The sequence below is a fragment of the Macrobrachium nipponense genome, chromosome 16, assembly GCF_015104395.2.
Source record: "Macrobrachium nipponense isolate FS-2020 chromosome 16, ASM1510439v2, whole genome shotgun sequence".
In the NCBI taxonomy this organism is placed as follows: domain Eukaryota; kingdom Metazoa; phylum Arthropoda; class Malacostraca; order Decapoda; family Palaemonidae; genus Macrobrachium; species Macrobrachium nipponense.
Window position 1 is genome coordinate 76,919,054 of NC_087209.1, and position 16,071 is coordinate 76,935,124.

General features: G+C 36.5%; 1 protein-coding gene across 1 annotated transcript in view; it reads left to right on the forward strand.

The window, feature by feature from the left end:
• LOC135195830 (uncharacterized) overlaps positions 1-15,804 on the forward strand; it is a 274,057-nt gene extending 258,253 nt beyond the window's left edge. The window contains exon 28 of the mRNA XM_064222339.1: positions 15,521-15,804. Coding sequence (XP_064078409.1) covers positions 15,521-15,525 — 5 coding nt within the window. The 3' untranslated portion in view covers positions 15,526-15,804. The remainder of the gene's footprint in view (positions 1-15,520) is intronic.
• Positions 15,805-16,071: the final 267 nt, after the last annotated feature.

Genomic DNA, 16,071 nt, shown 5'->3' on the forward strand with positions numbered 1-16,071 from the left:
TTACAGTTCAGCCTGTCTCCAAGCAAGACATGATATGTGATTCACTAACATTACACACTTGTAAGATATATATATATATATATATATATATATATATATATATATATATATATATATATATATATATATATATAAACAAATTCCACGAAGGATAGAGAAACCACGGAGTTCTGAAAGGCCTTTCGACTTCTTGTCCTTTACTTAGCAGTTTGAAGAAATATGAAAATAACTTTACAAAGAAAGCTTGTATAAATGACAGATGGGGATTTATAAATGAAAAAATATGTACTTGTAATCGCAACTGAAGAATTAGCAGACCTTCCAAAAACAGGTTTAAGTATTTAAGATGATTTACAATGGATGAGGACTAACAGCTCAGAAATAGGGACAAGACAATTAGGAAATTACACAAGGAATTTGACTGACCAGCAAAAAAAAAATGTCATAAGAAACTGTCTTGTCCTTGCTTCTGAGCTGTTGGAGCCAATCCTTTGTATATCCTCTTAAATACTAACGCTGTTTTGGGCAGGTCTTTTAATTCTTCAATTGTGTTGGATTCCAGGTACATATTTTTCCCTTTGTAATCCCCATCTGTCATTCATACAACAAGCTTTGTTTGTATTTTTTTTTTTTATAGATTTTTTTCAGTCTGTAAGTAAAGGTAAAAAAGTCGAAAGGCCTTTCAGAACTCAATCGTTTCTTTTTCATTAGAGGATTTTGTCTTACTATATTCATCACGTTCCATTGTTTGTGATTCAGTTTATTTATATATATATAAAATATTCATATATATACAATATACATATTATATATATATATATATATAATAGAGATATATATATAGACACATATATTTTATATATATAAATATATCATATAGATATATATATATATATATATATTAAATATATATATATATATATATGCCACTAATGTATCAGTCATCAGAAAATGTCTCGTTGAAAATTCGAAATTGTTTCGGATTTACACCTAGTTTTTCACACACACATATATGTATGCATATATATATATATATATATATATATATATATATATATATATATATATATATATATATATATATATATATAAAGCATGTTTTATTTATATGTGAAACGTTTCATGTTGCTTCAACACATCATCAGTCTGCAAAAATTAAAATTTTACTTGATAAATTACAAGTTAAAAGTACAAATTATTACCAATAAAAAAATTCAGCTAAAATCAGCTAAAAATAATGTAAAGCTTTAAATAAAAACAAAACATGAATAAGTGAGAAAGGCTACCTATTCAAGGTAAGGAAAAAGAGTCAAGTGACCACAACAGTTCATACATGCCCAGACAACACTTAGGCCAGAGAGAGATGAGACGAAGAAACATTAGAGGTTAAGCCTGGAGAGAGGTGCTTGATAAATAAAGACTCAAGGGTCGTTAAGTAGGCTGTTTGTTTAGTAGTGCCTATTATTGAAAAATACTTTTTTCCCACATTAATTTTGCATTTGGATGCATGAGTCCTTATATTGAAAATTCGGGACTGGATATTCTGACCTGTCTATAACTCAAGACTAGATGGCTATAATAACGAATCTGCAACAGCCTTCGAGAGGATCCAACGTAACTACCAAGGCATCTTGGGCATTGAAATTTATATATTATGTTGGATCTCATGAAATCCTGAAGCTTGTCCTTATAACTAAAGAAACCTCCAATTTTCTTAGGGTTCATAGTAATGAGGTTTAATTTCAAAAATCCTAGTTCGTTTTCAATAATTTGTTTAACCTTGAAACGTAAATTGTCGGAGTGAACATTTTGTTGATAATACTAAAAACTAAATTTCTTGGGAATGAGTTTTTAGTGAAATACTCAAGTAAATATTCAATTTCAGTATGAAAGGAGGTCCAATCTGAGGTATATCTAAGTGCTCTAAAAACAAGAATGGTGATTGCATTTATTTTAAAAGAAAGGAAACATGAACTAAAAAAATTGGTCCCTAAACCTGTAAAGGTATTTTTCCTGAAAACAGAAGTACTAAAAACATGGTTATGTCTAATAACCTTAACATCTAAAAATGCAAGAGTGTTGTCCTTCTCTTGTTCTAAAGTAAATTTCATGCTAGGATGTATGTTATTAACATATTCCAAAAATAATTGACATTGCCAGGAATGTTTGAATAAGGTAAATGTATCATCAACATATCTTCTGTAATATGTTGGTTTAAAACTCTCTGGGCAATTATTTAAAAATTCTTCTTCCAAATGACCCATAAAAAAGTTAGCAAACAACGGGCCTAATGGGGACCCCATTGCAACTCCCTCGACCTGCAGGTAGAGTTGCTTATTAAAGATGAAAGTTGAATCTTGCACAGCAAGTTCTAAAAGGGTTTTGAAAAGCTGTCTATTAAAACTATAAAAAATTTCAGTATCACTAAAAACCTTATTTAGGACAATTTCAATGGTTTCAGAACAGGTACGTTAGTGAATAAAGACTCAACGTCTAGGCTAGCCATAAAAAGTTCACCATCTTGTAATAGCACTTGCTGTTGAAAATCAAAACCATTCTTTAAAGTAAATTTCGATACAGAATATTCGTTTAGAAGTTTAACCAGAAACTTTGAGATGTTATAGGCAGGACTGTTGTAGGACGACATTATGGGTCTCATTGGTATACCATCCTTATGTATTTTAGGGAGTCCATATAATATGCCAAAAGAAGAACCTGTAACAAATAGTTTTTGAAAAACCTCCTCATCAATAATCCCATCTTTCAGAGACTCAAGGGTCTTAACGATTCTAACATGTCTAGCTTGCAACAGAAATTGTCCTTGTTACTTCACGACACATATAAGAAACTTAAGGTAAAATGGGCTCCATATTTTAGGAAAGAGGACTCTGAAATTCTGAAGAAACTTGGTAAAGTTGAAAACATAGTAATATGCAAACCTGACAAAGGGAAAGGTATAGTAATTCTTAATAAGGTTGACTATCTTGAAAAAATGAATGTAATTCTGTTGGATAACTCTAAATTCAAACTTGTTGGTGAACCTAACTTTGTTGACATTTACAAAAAAGAGGACAAAATCAACCTTTTTCTGAGAAAACTTAAACAAGATGGGATTATTAATGAGGAGGTATTTCAAAAACTATTTGTTACAGGTTCTTCTGAAGCAATCGTCGAGGAAGCAATCGTCGAATATGAATAATAGACCTTTATTAACCTCCGTCTCCCCCTTTTCAGCGTAATCAAAGGGATTTAAAATTTCTTTGGATACTTTAAATTTGGGACCTATTGAAGGATGCATTTCGAGGGGGTGTTCAGATACCCCGCAATATAAAATGTATTGGAAACGCGTTTCACAAAGTTCAATGATTTTTTGACATAGGACGGACTTGCCACTGTTACTAAACCCCGCAATGATAATACGAGCGGGATTAGCGAACGGGTCTAACAACTGCCCAGGGAAGGGACCTGTCGCGGCCATGATGTTAGCGCGTTCAAGACTATAGTTGTGTACTTTATGCGCTCCTTTTTATATACAAGCCTTAATAATAGTTAGGGTGAATTGAAGTTGACGGCAATAATATTTGTTTAATTTTCATAGTGAAATACATACAGGTTTTTTCCTACAGTATAAAAATAGAACATACAGTAAAAATGCAATCTATAATAAAAATACAATATAATACAACAATTAATATATATATATATATAGATATCTGAATATAGGATAAAATATATAGTAAAATATACAAACTATGACGCCCGGTCAAGGTGTGATACGCCTCTGTTTAACTGGAGGAGAGGGTGAAACCATTTTTTGTCGAGAGGTCAAAGACGTCGAAGAGAGAGAGGAATTATCATTGTATATTTTACTATTCTCTCTTCGACGTTTTGAACATCCTTTCACCCGTGGGAAATGATGGGATGGATGTAGGGTCGGAGGAATAGGAGGAGTAGGAATTCTCGAGTGCTAGGAGCGCGAATATTTAAAATTGGAGAGATTGCCGCTACTACCGGCGCCACCACTACCCTCTCTAGCTTCTCCTCCTCCCCCTCCCCCTCCTCCGCCATACTCTCCTCCACCGCAATGTTTGGATGTCCATACGCCAACGATTTATAAGGTGTCACATAATATCTCTTGTCCTCTAAAGGACAGAGAGATACCTTTCGCTGGCTCGTATGACGCATCGTGCCTCCTACTCTTTGCAAATTGTGCACACGAGTATAAGTAATCTCATTCTTTTCGATTACAGCTCGAAACTGGACATGCGGATTGGTCTTTTGCCGACACCTTTGTACTCCTTTCAAGGTGTTACTACGACTAGTTTCCGTCAGATACGAATAAACTTTAGGTTTAACGCCGATAAATTCCCTCATGAGTTCAGCCCCCGTTTCAACCTTGACTAACCCGAGTTCCCTCTTACGGGACTCATCATACAATTCATGAGTTTTGGGGAAATTACTCAAATCCATGTAGGGTTTGAGCACACCCTTCAGTTCCCGATTGAGGTTATCAGTCACCAGGGAAAAGATCAAGCTGTCAGTGTCGGTATAAAGGAGCTGAACTCGGTGTCCATACTGCTTTCGAAGAACGTCGTAACAGAACCGATACATCATATCCTTCACCATGTCTAGTATACTGAAACCGATATAAATCGGGAATTCAGCCATAACAGACTCTTTGCAATGGTTCACAATGTACCTGTCATTACCCAGTTTTTCCAAAGACTTGTACGTGTGTTTGGACACATTCCTGAGGAGAGAGGCTTCACCGGTGGTGACGACAGTTCGGGTAGAATAATTCAATGAATTTTTAATAGTGACACCGAAAAGACCGTTCATTATGATTTTGATGGTGTTCCTCTTGTCCGGATCGGTCTCTTTAGCACGCCTTTCGGCATTCTCCAGAATATATTCCCTCAAATAAAAATCCTGTTTGAATTTATACACTTTCCTTATTACATCAACTTCGAGACCGAGCCTTATCAACGTTTGTAATAAGGGAAGACAGATCAAGTGATTACGCATGGGTAAATGCGTACCCGTCAACTTAACATTTTTCTTGGGTAGCTTCACCTTGAACTTATTCATTAGGTTTTTACTATAGGGCGATAGATCCTGGTGAGTCACATTCATGTGATGAATGGCGAGAGGGAGATCGTCAGTCTGTAGAGCAACATCCCGTCTAACTGGTTTGGTATCGAGCAGGATGAAATAACCGTATTCACCCTGTGAATCAATGGCGGTAATATCGCTAGCAACAAAACTTTCTAATTCGGCAGGGGAAAGTTCAGTTATTCCACCCAAGGGCATTTTGTATTTACTCATAACTGCGGGATACAAACTGGTGAAATCAACATATAATATATACGATTGAGGATCACCCACCCTATAACTGGGATTTAACTCTGGATTATTAGCTATGCATTGCCTTCGAACTAGACTGCAAAAACCGCCGCGGATGTTTTTACAAATTAATTGATAGAGTTCACCATTCGAAATGAGGGGGGAGACGAATTTTAGAGGTATATAGGAAAGCATCGAGTGAGAGAGAGGTAGAAGTCAGGTAACGGGCGGGGTCTAGTCCGAATTGCGCCATGGCAGCCTTCCTCCAAGCTAAATAAACGTCGGCTAATAATCCAACATCCTTTAACAAGTACAAAAAGGTGTAATCTAGAAGATTGGTGCAATTAGCGGCGTTCCAAACCTTGATCACGTGTGCATAGCCCCCGCTGGAAAGGGTTTTTTCCCGTAAGTTCCGAATTGAAACACTCTCGAGAAGGGATGCCGGGCTTTCGTAGGATATTGAAACCCGTCACATAATCATAAGGGTAGTACTGTTTACCCGTACTCAAAACTAAATCGAGACAATCCTGAGAATACTGGGTTAACAACTGATGTGCGATTTCGAGGGAACCTTTCTGTTTGATATGACTCGAGGTGAGACTAGAAAGGGTACCTCTAATCACGTTGTTGCTATCCACGAATCTCAGATTGCCCGATCTGGCTGAGTAAAATTTACTACCCTCGCGTTTCAGAATTTCAAGTTGGCTCTTTAAATTGCATATTCAAATTACACTGTTGACACAGTGCACACACAAAGTTATCCCGTGCCACAAAATGAGCGTGATGTCGCATTTTCGTGACTCCAGCCTTGAATTGGACGTTACATCCTTTGCAATGAGTGCTTGCTTCAAACTTACGGGTGGATTCAGGAGTCATATGATAATGATATGCACCATTCGTTCACGCAATAACGCCCAGTCCCGGTTCATGTTCTGCAAACAATCATCAACGCATTTCTCTCCGTGACTTAGTCTATGGGTACAGTAAGTTCCAGAAGTGAAGCGACAAATCTCAGAATTGATCGTACTTCTATAGAAACTCTGGGGGTTGCCAGTTAGTATTATTTTATTCCAATTATTGTCATCCTATTTATCTGATAAAACGTGATTAACTGTATAAGCGCACAAAGTATTTCCCCAGTGAATGATCAATGTTAGTTCAGTAATTGTTTATTAATAGAAAAAAAAGAATTTCCCCAAAGAAACATCTAATCTGCGGCTTCCAAAGTGTGATCTGAAATGTTCACCATAGAGTGGCAGCAGGAACCGTGTGCATAAGCATTGGCCTAATATTTGTAAATTAACTTTCTACTTTTATAGCGTTATATCGAAAGTTATTATGATTTCTTTTGATAAAGCACAGAGAAGTTTAGCATCTGATTAAATGAAATATGAATAAGACCAGTTGGTGTTCAAAAGAAAAAAAAAAAATCCAAGTTGTGCGCGTTTAGCGTTGGTTAAATGGTTAGGCCTATTTCAAGAATCAAGGAAATATATTTTCCAGCTTGTTAGTTAATAATTTCGTGGAATTTCTCGATTGTGCAAATTTTTGCATGCTGAATTGCGTTCAGGGTCGCACCAAACAAGTATTTTCGTAGGTTTCCACTTTTTTTTTTTTTTTTTTTTTTTTTTTTTTTTTTTTTTTTGCCAGTGCATAAGTGAGACTATTCTTGTCCATACGACCCGGAGTGTGAATATGCTTGGCGAGCATTATTTTAATTCGAGTATCCCCTGTTATGCTCACTCTCTCTCTCTCTCGTCTCTCTCTCTCTTCTCTCAGGAAGTTTTTATCTATCAAGAATAACCAGAGGTCTGTTTTACGAATCGAGCACTAGGCCTATTGGTCATGCTCGGGTGCTTCTATATATATATATATATATATATATAGATATTATATTATATATATATATATATATATATATATATGTATATGTATATATATATATATATATATATATATATATATATATATCCCAAAAAAACTTATAAATTTCTGTTATGCAATAATACTTGACTGGATCGAACTGATTACTGGTTGTCAGTGGAAATATGAATTTAGTATGATACTCCCACTTACGCAAATTCAGTCTTAAATTTCACGGTTGGGATGATTCGAAGATTTGAGGTAAAAGGCTGAAGTGAAAAAGGTGGAGTTAGTATTGTGGGTAGAGGTAGAGGTAGAGGTAGAGGTAGAGGGGCGAAGGGGTGGTTGGGGTCTATCTTCTCCCTACTTAACCAGATGGTTGATTTTTACGGGTGTTCTGGTTGCTTGCGACCGACTCTCTTATTTTTTATATAGCGAGTCTGTTTCCCAGGTGCAAGGGCAGGTCCTGGTGTCGGTCCTGAAGGTTCTATCTTTGCCCAAATAACAGACAGTGGCCCTGCATTGTAAGCCTTGCAATGCCCGGAACTAGGCCTATACTCTTTTTTTTTCATCTGTCCATCCGGCTGTGGGGTTTTTGTATGGTAACACTGCGTCCCGGGCTTTAAATAGTTACGCTACGTGTAAGTTTTAGGTAAATAAAAGGATATTTGGGTGTACATTTGCAACTGAAAAGTGTTTTAATAATTTACTGTATGCGAATTACACCATTAATATTCGAAATAGGTTATTGTTATTATTGTTGAATGTAAGCTCCCTTTTCGGGGTGGCGAATGGAACAGCCAGACGCAGTGGCGGGAAAATTGCTTCTCTCGCTGTTCACTACGGCAAGATGTCAACGTATTACTTCATTATACGTAAGTATATCAGTATGTACTGTTAATTTTTATAAAGTGCGTTTCAGCCAGATACGATATGACGTAACTTGGTTTAGCATCTGTTTGATGGAATTTGCGTCTGGCTGTTCCATTCGCCACCCCGAAAAGGCAGCTTACATTCGACAATAATAACAATATTCTATTTCGAATATTAACGGTGTAATTCGCATACAGTAAATTATTAAAACACTTTTCAGTTGCAAATGTACAACCAGATATCCTTTATTTACCTAAAACTTACACAGCGTAACTATTTCAAGCCCGGGACGCAGTGTTACCATACAAAAACACCACTGGCGGATGGACAGATGAAAAAAAACAGAGTATAGTCACCTGAAGGTAACAGCAGAGGTTAGAGCCTTTCTCGAAGATGGTGTTTTATGCTCGGTCCTAGAAGCTAGAATCAGAACTACCAACCACCCCCAACTTCTCCATTGAATCTAGGTGCATTCATGGTTGATTATGTTTAATGTCGCGGAGATTTTCCCTTCACATTCTATTGATACTTGCATGGTTTTATGCATCTTTGCTAAAATAATTGGTAATAAACTATAATATTAAATATTTGTTTCCACATTGCTCGAAATATACATTGGTAATGTTGGTAATCCTGTGTTGAACGAGAATTTCAAATTGTTTCGTTTCAATAGTTTGAAGTAATTGCTATACTTTAAAATAATTACTATTACCCAAATTTTTTCTTATGATTGTTATAATATCATAGATTTGATATGGCATCATATGTTAGCTTTATTTTGCTTGATAGAGCTTTCACTGTAGAAAAAAATATATATTTTTCAGCTACGAGTTGTAGTTGCCAGTTAGTGAATTTCGAACGAAATTCTCTGAAATTTGTCGCTTCAGTTTTGGAACTTACTGTACAATATTCCCCCGTTCTACCGTCAACGATCACGTAGTAATAAACGAAAGCTTTATGCCGAGATACTATTCTCGGATCGTCTTTTACGGTCTTCGGTTGAATATTATACGCCTCAAAATCCAGGAAAGCCGTGTGCGAGATTGGCTGCAGAGCTTTAACTTTAGTAAACTGTTTAAATTGGCCGTGTTCTGGGTATTCGACAGTGGTTTGAGTGGTACAGGCTTGAGTGTGTGCCTCGCGGATGGTGGGACTATTAAACAAAGTCAAACAATTGTAACACATACCACCCGCGTGCTCAATCCCCCGCCCCTGCTTGAATCCGTGCCGGAACTTCTTCACGAACGCCAACATATCCTTAATCAACGCAACGTGGTCATCGGTGATTAATAACAACGTGACCAAATGAGGGCTTTGGGGGTTACCACCTTTCCTCGCCAGATGTACCGTCCAATGTTTTTTCCGCTGTTTCCCCATGACTAATTCACATAATTTATACAGATATATGTTGAGGTTATTCCCCTTTTCTAATGTTTTGAAAGAGTCATGGGTCAACGGCATATCTGGCGAGTGTTTGATATTAAATTGTCCCCTCCCCATCCTCCTCATTAAGACACGAGGGAGGTTGTTAATGCGTGTGGGAGGGTTATCCCGGAGTACAGCATACACTTCTAATGCTGTAATGACACAGTTGTACCCGGACTGAATATTGATAACCTGATCTGTACCGCGGACTCCCTTGGGATACACCTTGAAGTTATTAATATTCACTAACTCACGCCGCGTGATATGAAGTTCAACCCTATGCAGCAAGGTCATACACCAACCCAAACCCTCAGTACGGTTGAGTCTCTCTTCCAAGTTATTAGCTATAAACTCAATAGTCTTCTCCAGGAAGTCATAGATCGAGTCAATCGTAGTGAGGGTGGGTGGAGTACATACATAAAAGCACTTTTTTCATTCACGTCACCTAGCATCCTCACACTGGTAATAATAACACACAAGTAGAGCATAGCCGAGCGAATACCTCTTTCAAGGAAGTCACTGTGCACATCGTCGCTTAATCGGGTTATGCTACTACTTAACTTCATTGCCACGTCAATGTGGGACCCTACTGCAGCCGCATAATGAATGGTACTCACTACCTTGTTACCCTCCGTTCTTTCCCTCGTGAGTGAAGATCCCCTTCTGGTTCCTACACCTCCACCAACGTGCGATGCTTCATTATTATTATTACTCCCCATCAAATCTTCATCTAATGGGAAATCTTCAGCGAAGGGATCGTAAAGATCGTGTTAAATAAGCACCGGAGCGAACGTGCTTAATAAAATAATTAATAAAATAAAAATTAATAATAATAATAATAATAATAAGAATAATAATAATAATAATAATAATAATAATAATATAATAACAATAATGATCAATAACTAATAATAATAGCTGCAAAAACAACAATGATAATAATAATAATAATAATATTTTACCTGGATCGGAGGGTGGTGAGGATGATTCATCATGGCGGCTAGAGGCTTGGACATTTTCTTTAATGACGTGGCAGTCTGTGAGATGACAAATTCATGAATATGGCGTGACATAACATGAACGTGGAGGTTTTTATGTACATATATTATAAACCCGATGTCCATTGTTAGTCATACAGTCTACATTCAACATGTGTGGCGATCACATCATATACGTGAATAGCAATGGATGTATAGGTACATTTCCAGAAAATCGGGCGTGTAAATTTACCAATAGGTTAGCCGCTCCTATATCATTATTGAAAGGAGTGGAATATGAAGTGGGGCTAGTGGGAGTCATTCTCCCGAAATCATATTGCGCTATTAAACCAGGAGACATGATTTTACTATTCAATTTAACGCGATCTATAACGAGTCAGATGAGAAACGCATTTATACGTGTATTTATAAGTCCATTTCGGGTTTGTTGGGTGGTGATATGAATGGCATGACTAGAGCGTTTAATACGGAAATTATTGAACAATTATCTGAATTTTATGGTGAGCATAATCGCGGAGCTATCCGCAGGGACGGTTTATTCTCATGGAATGATGACACAAAGAGAATGAGCATTCCACATATCGATGCAGGAGCGGCCAAAGTTAATATGATTGATTCAATTACAATTAAACTCAGTGCTAAAGCAGCTAATATGTTCGGTTTCAATGAAAAAGTCAGGTATTTAATATACAGTTCGGGTGCGTTGAGACCTCATGGCGGTAGAAATATATTCCATCAAGACGTTGAATATGTTTACCCCTATTCGGGTATCGTTCAACCTACTATCTTGGGTGATAAAATGGTTAATCTCTTACACTTTCACGTTAGGATGTGCATGTGGTAAAGGTCCGCATAATGCCATTTATAAACCTTTAAATACCATTGACGTATTGGATTACATTACCATCGATGTCTCGGATCAGAACGGTGAACAAATAATGTTTACTGAAAATGGGGTTGTATCATGTAGTCTGCATATAAGACCTAGATAAAATGAGGTGTCCGGCGCTAAAACCCAAACTCACCACATTTTAAAAAATAGAGAAAAAAATCTTTTAAATTTGGAAATTTAAAAAGGCCATAACTCTTTTATTTTTCAAGATATTTTCTTCAGGTTTGAATTTTTGGGATGTTTAAGACCCCAAAAATATGATATTATGCATGAAAAAAATTAGACTACATATTTAATTGACTGATTGATTGCATGGTTGATTGTAAAATTGATGAGCAAAATTAATGCTGAAGTTTACAAAAGTACAGATTATATAATGCATAAATGTACCATATTCTCATCATCAAAATATACTCTCACTTACACCATTCGAAAGAGGAAACGAAGGGGATTCCAGATGTACGATAAAATGCATTTCTCAAATTTGTGGCGAGTGTGGGTTTTAGCACTGGACGCCTCAAATGCTATCACACTTTTCTTATAAATACCATACGTGACATATACCCGTCATAGTATTTAACCGACATGGCTGGTGAACACACCATATATTTGAGCAGTCTCGGCTGTTAAGACACGTATACCAAGAATACACCTTCGAAATTTGCCAATAGATTACCTACAGCTATATTATTACCTAATGGGGTTGAATATGAAGTAGGTTTGTGCTTCGATCATGCTCCCGGGGAGTTATTACGCTACATTATCCAAAGATGATTCATTCACTCTCGAATTTATTACAGAGCGTCATAAACCTGATAGGCAATGTTAGCGGGGGATATGAAGAGACTCGTGAGAGCTCTTAATAAGGACGTGAATGATTATTTGAAAGTTTATTGCGGTGATAATTTCATAAATTATTTCAATAGTAATGGTATATTTCATTGGGAGGAAGATTTGAGGAGAATTACTATACCACGTATCAAGAGAGAGAAATTGAGAACAGGGGACGTTAAAAGTATATATGTCAAATTTAGCGGAAAAGCCGCGAAATTATTAGGTTTTCATATTAATATAGCGGGCGTGAATTGAATGAACACGTTTCCCTTGATTCTCTACCTGATAATTGTGGGGTAGATGATATATATGTGTATACAGATATAGTTCAACCGACGATTTTTGGCTGGAGACTAGTAAATATATTGGACTGTTTTACTTTAGCAAGTGGTAGAGGAAAAGGAATACATAATACAGTCTACAAATTGTTGAACATCTTGGATCAGATTTCTATTCTTATTACGGATCAAAATGTCCGGACACCTTTCACATTTCACTAAAGACTCTAGTGTTACTTGCCTGCTCCGTATAAAACCTAGAGGAAAATTAGATGAATAGGTGCGTATATAATTCGATGTTCACCCTTGGCATTCCTTATTCATGATCGTAACACCCTCGAGTCAACTAGAACTTGCGAATCAATTTCCACTTAATTTGTTTGCGAATAGTATAAACAGTAAAATGAGAGTGTTATTCGTGCCTCCTTCAGATGCGGAATTTAAAAAATTATTTTTATTGGCCCCTTATTAAGGAGACAGGCGGGGTTTGAGGATATTTCCGTTTTCTATTCCGGCCGCGGGAGGGGAAGTGGCATTTTTTCGACCATAATTGGTATTGCACGTAAAGTGTTTCTTTTTCTATTTAATGCCGTGAAACCTTCAGTTAATGAATTTGGTAGATCTGTGTTATCTGATATAGTAAACAGCGGTTTACCTCTAAAAGAATCCATAACATGAAATGGTGTAAGGGCCCTCAAAACTACTGGACAAATAATTTTAAGTGGTACTAGAAGGAGAAGAAGGAGAACGAGACGGTAGAAAACGGTGAAATGATTAGTTAGACGGTCGAGTGTGGGAGGAAAGAAAAAACGGAGGAAGAGGAAGGGCACACGAGTTAAATCTAGGAGTAAATATAATAAGGACGTGTACGATCTTTTGTAACTCTTTCATCAATTGACATTCGGCGGGTTCGCACTCGTTCTATCCTTCATCTAAAATTATATAAACACAAAATAGGGCTAGCGTAGTTCCTAACATACCCGGAAATGGTAATCAAGTTCCTGTTTCATCATATATTGCGGGTATATCAGAATTGTTCCCGAATGTTAATAGACGGAGAATTATTGAAACTTCAATTAATTCAAAGGAAAGACTGGATTTGACACCTTGCAATATTTCCATAAATCAAGTTCTATCTGATAATTATATAGAATTTCGCGTTAATGGGATGGCAGGTTCTTTCTTAGATTTGTCAAGTATAGCTTTAGAATTATATATCACAATAGATAGGGACGGCGCGCAATTAGCGAATGGTGACCACGTGTCTGTCGTTAATGGTATTAGTAATATATTATTTAAATCCGCATCTGTTTTCTTGAATGAATATTTGGTGGAATCCTGTCCGGTATTTAACTATCAATCATATATCAAAATGTTGAAAATGATAATACCCAAGGCATTACCTACCACCAGTCGGGCGGGATTTTTATACGATGACTATCATGTAACACACGGGGTAACTCGGCAATTTACTGCCAATACCTTCGGTCAAACCAGCAGGTGGGAGACGAAAGTTATGGGTGACATTAAAACGAGGGGTGTGCATACATATTTTCCACTTCTTTTGGATATAGCGACTATAGACATGTATTTACTGGATTCGGTTGATTTGAGACTTAGACTCGAATTAGCGAATAATAACTGGGTTATGGGTGCCCACACAGACGGACATTTAAATGTGTTGAATGTAGAAAAGGCTAAATTATGGATCGATAGAGTTACCCCACATTATAACGCAATGTCGGCTTTAAATGAGGCAATAGCAGTTAATCCTATACAATATATATTTGATAAGACTTTATACAAGACATACGTTATTGGGCAAAATGAAAATTTGATTTTAATTGATCAGCCTTCTAACAGTTGTATACCTGAAAAAATCACATTGGCCATGATTGATATGGAAACATTTTCAGGTGATTACGCGACCAATAGTCTATATTTTCAATCTTTCGATTTAATAATATACATATTACCGTTAATGGGAATACTGTATATAATATTCAATGTAGTTTCCCTAATACCATCATGCAATTATATCACGAGACGCAGAAAAGTATAGGGGGTGGCGGTGATAATCTGATCACTTATGATAGTTTTAAAAATGGTAGAGCTATTTACTGCTTTAATTTTGTGGTGGAAGATGTTGAAGATTCCATGCCAGTGGAAATTTCGGCAAACCTGCGAATATCGATCAGGCTGGGTACGGCTACGCCTAACCCTTGCATTATTTTACTTTTATGGGATACCAAGGGTATTTCAACGGTGGATGCGGATAGGGTTATTCAGTGTGATGTTAGAGGTTAAATGGAATGGATACAAAAGAAATTGAAATAAGTTTAAAAGGTTCACTCGGTGACCGGGTTAAATATTTAGGTGTGTTCGCTTTGAATGAAGTAGGATTATTGACATTGCCAGAAAATATTAATTAAACCTTTAGTTTTTTATATCTAATAATACATTAAGACCTCGTCTATTGATATTAATATTGTTGGTCATTGGGTATGTTTTTACGTGGAAAAATCACCTAGAAATATAATCTTCTTTTTTGATAGTTACGGTATAAATCCAAAAGTTTATTCGAATGACTTCTCTAAGTTTATATATGCGCATCCCGAATATAACCTCTATCGACTAATAAAACAAATACAACCTGATAAATCGTACAAGTGCTGTCTTTGCGTTAGATTTTTTTGTTCATTGCGTGAGTCACCGAGGTGTGAAAACAGTATTATCCTTAATACAAAATGTATTCTCATTCACTTGTTTGGGAGGTAATGATAAATGGATAACGGGATATTATTTCAAATATTTGAAAAAGTTTAAATCTTCACATTGGAGGTCGGGGGTCAAACGTGCTATTACGTACAAGGAATGTCTCCGCATCTTAAACAGCTAAGGTAAATGCATATTTTTCTTTGATTTTTATATGACCCCATTTACATTCTATTAAGGATATATTCTATATATGTATCATACACCTCGAATCACATAACTTTTTTTACTTATTTCAGGATGAGCTGTGAGAATCATTCACCCGTGAACGTCGGTGATAAACTGCTAAGAAGTCTTAGTCGTTTCCTCTTAAACGCTTTTCGGAATATTCAGGTTAAAATAAGGACACACGTGGACGTTATATTGGGATGCGTGCTGAGGCGGTCTGACGGCGATTAGTGTATTGAATTTGTAAACTGTCTTTATGTGGTCAATAAATCCTTATGAATAATTATATAGGTGTTTTTTACTATGCCCACAATACATTTGAAAGCAAAAACAGGGAAATGGAGAAAAAGAGTGTGTGTTTCTATGGAATCAGGAACTGTTATTAAATAAATATATAACACATCGGTTTTACATACCTTCACCGGGTTGCTCGTTTCCTTCATTAGTGGGTGGTGGCGAAGTTCGTCGGGGGTTACACTGTTGTGGGCTGCCAGTGGGAGTTGTTGCATCTCCTGCTACTTCTTCTTCTTCTCTTGCTTCATGGTCATGACCCGTTTTCACCTTCCTAATAAATGAGTTTGGGGCTCCAACACCTTAATAGTAATGGTGTCTGACTTGAGTG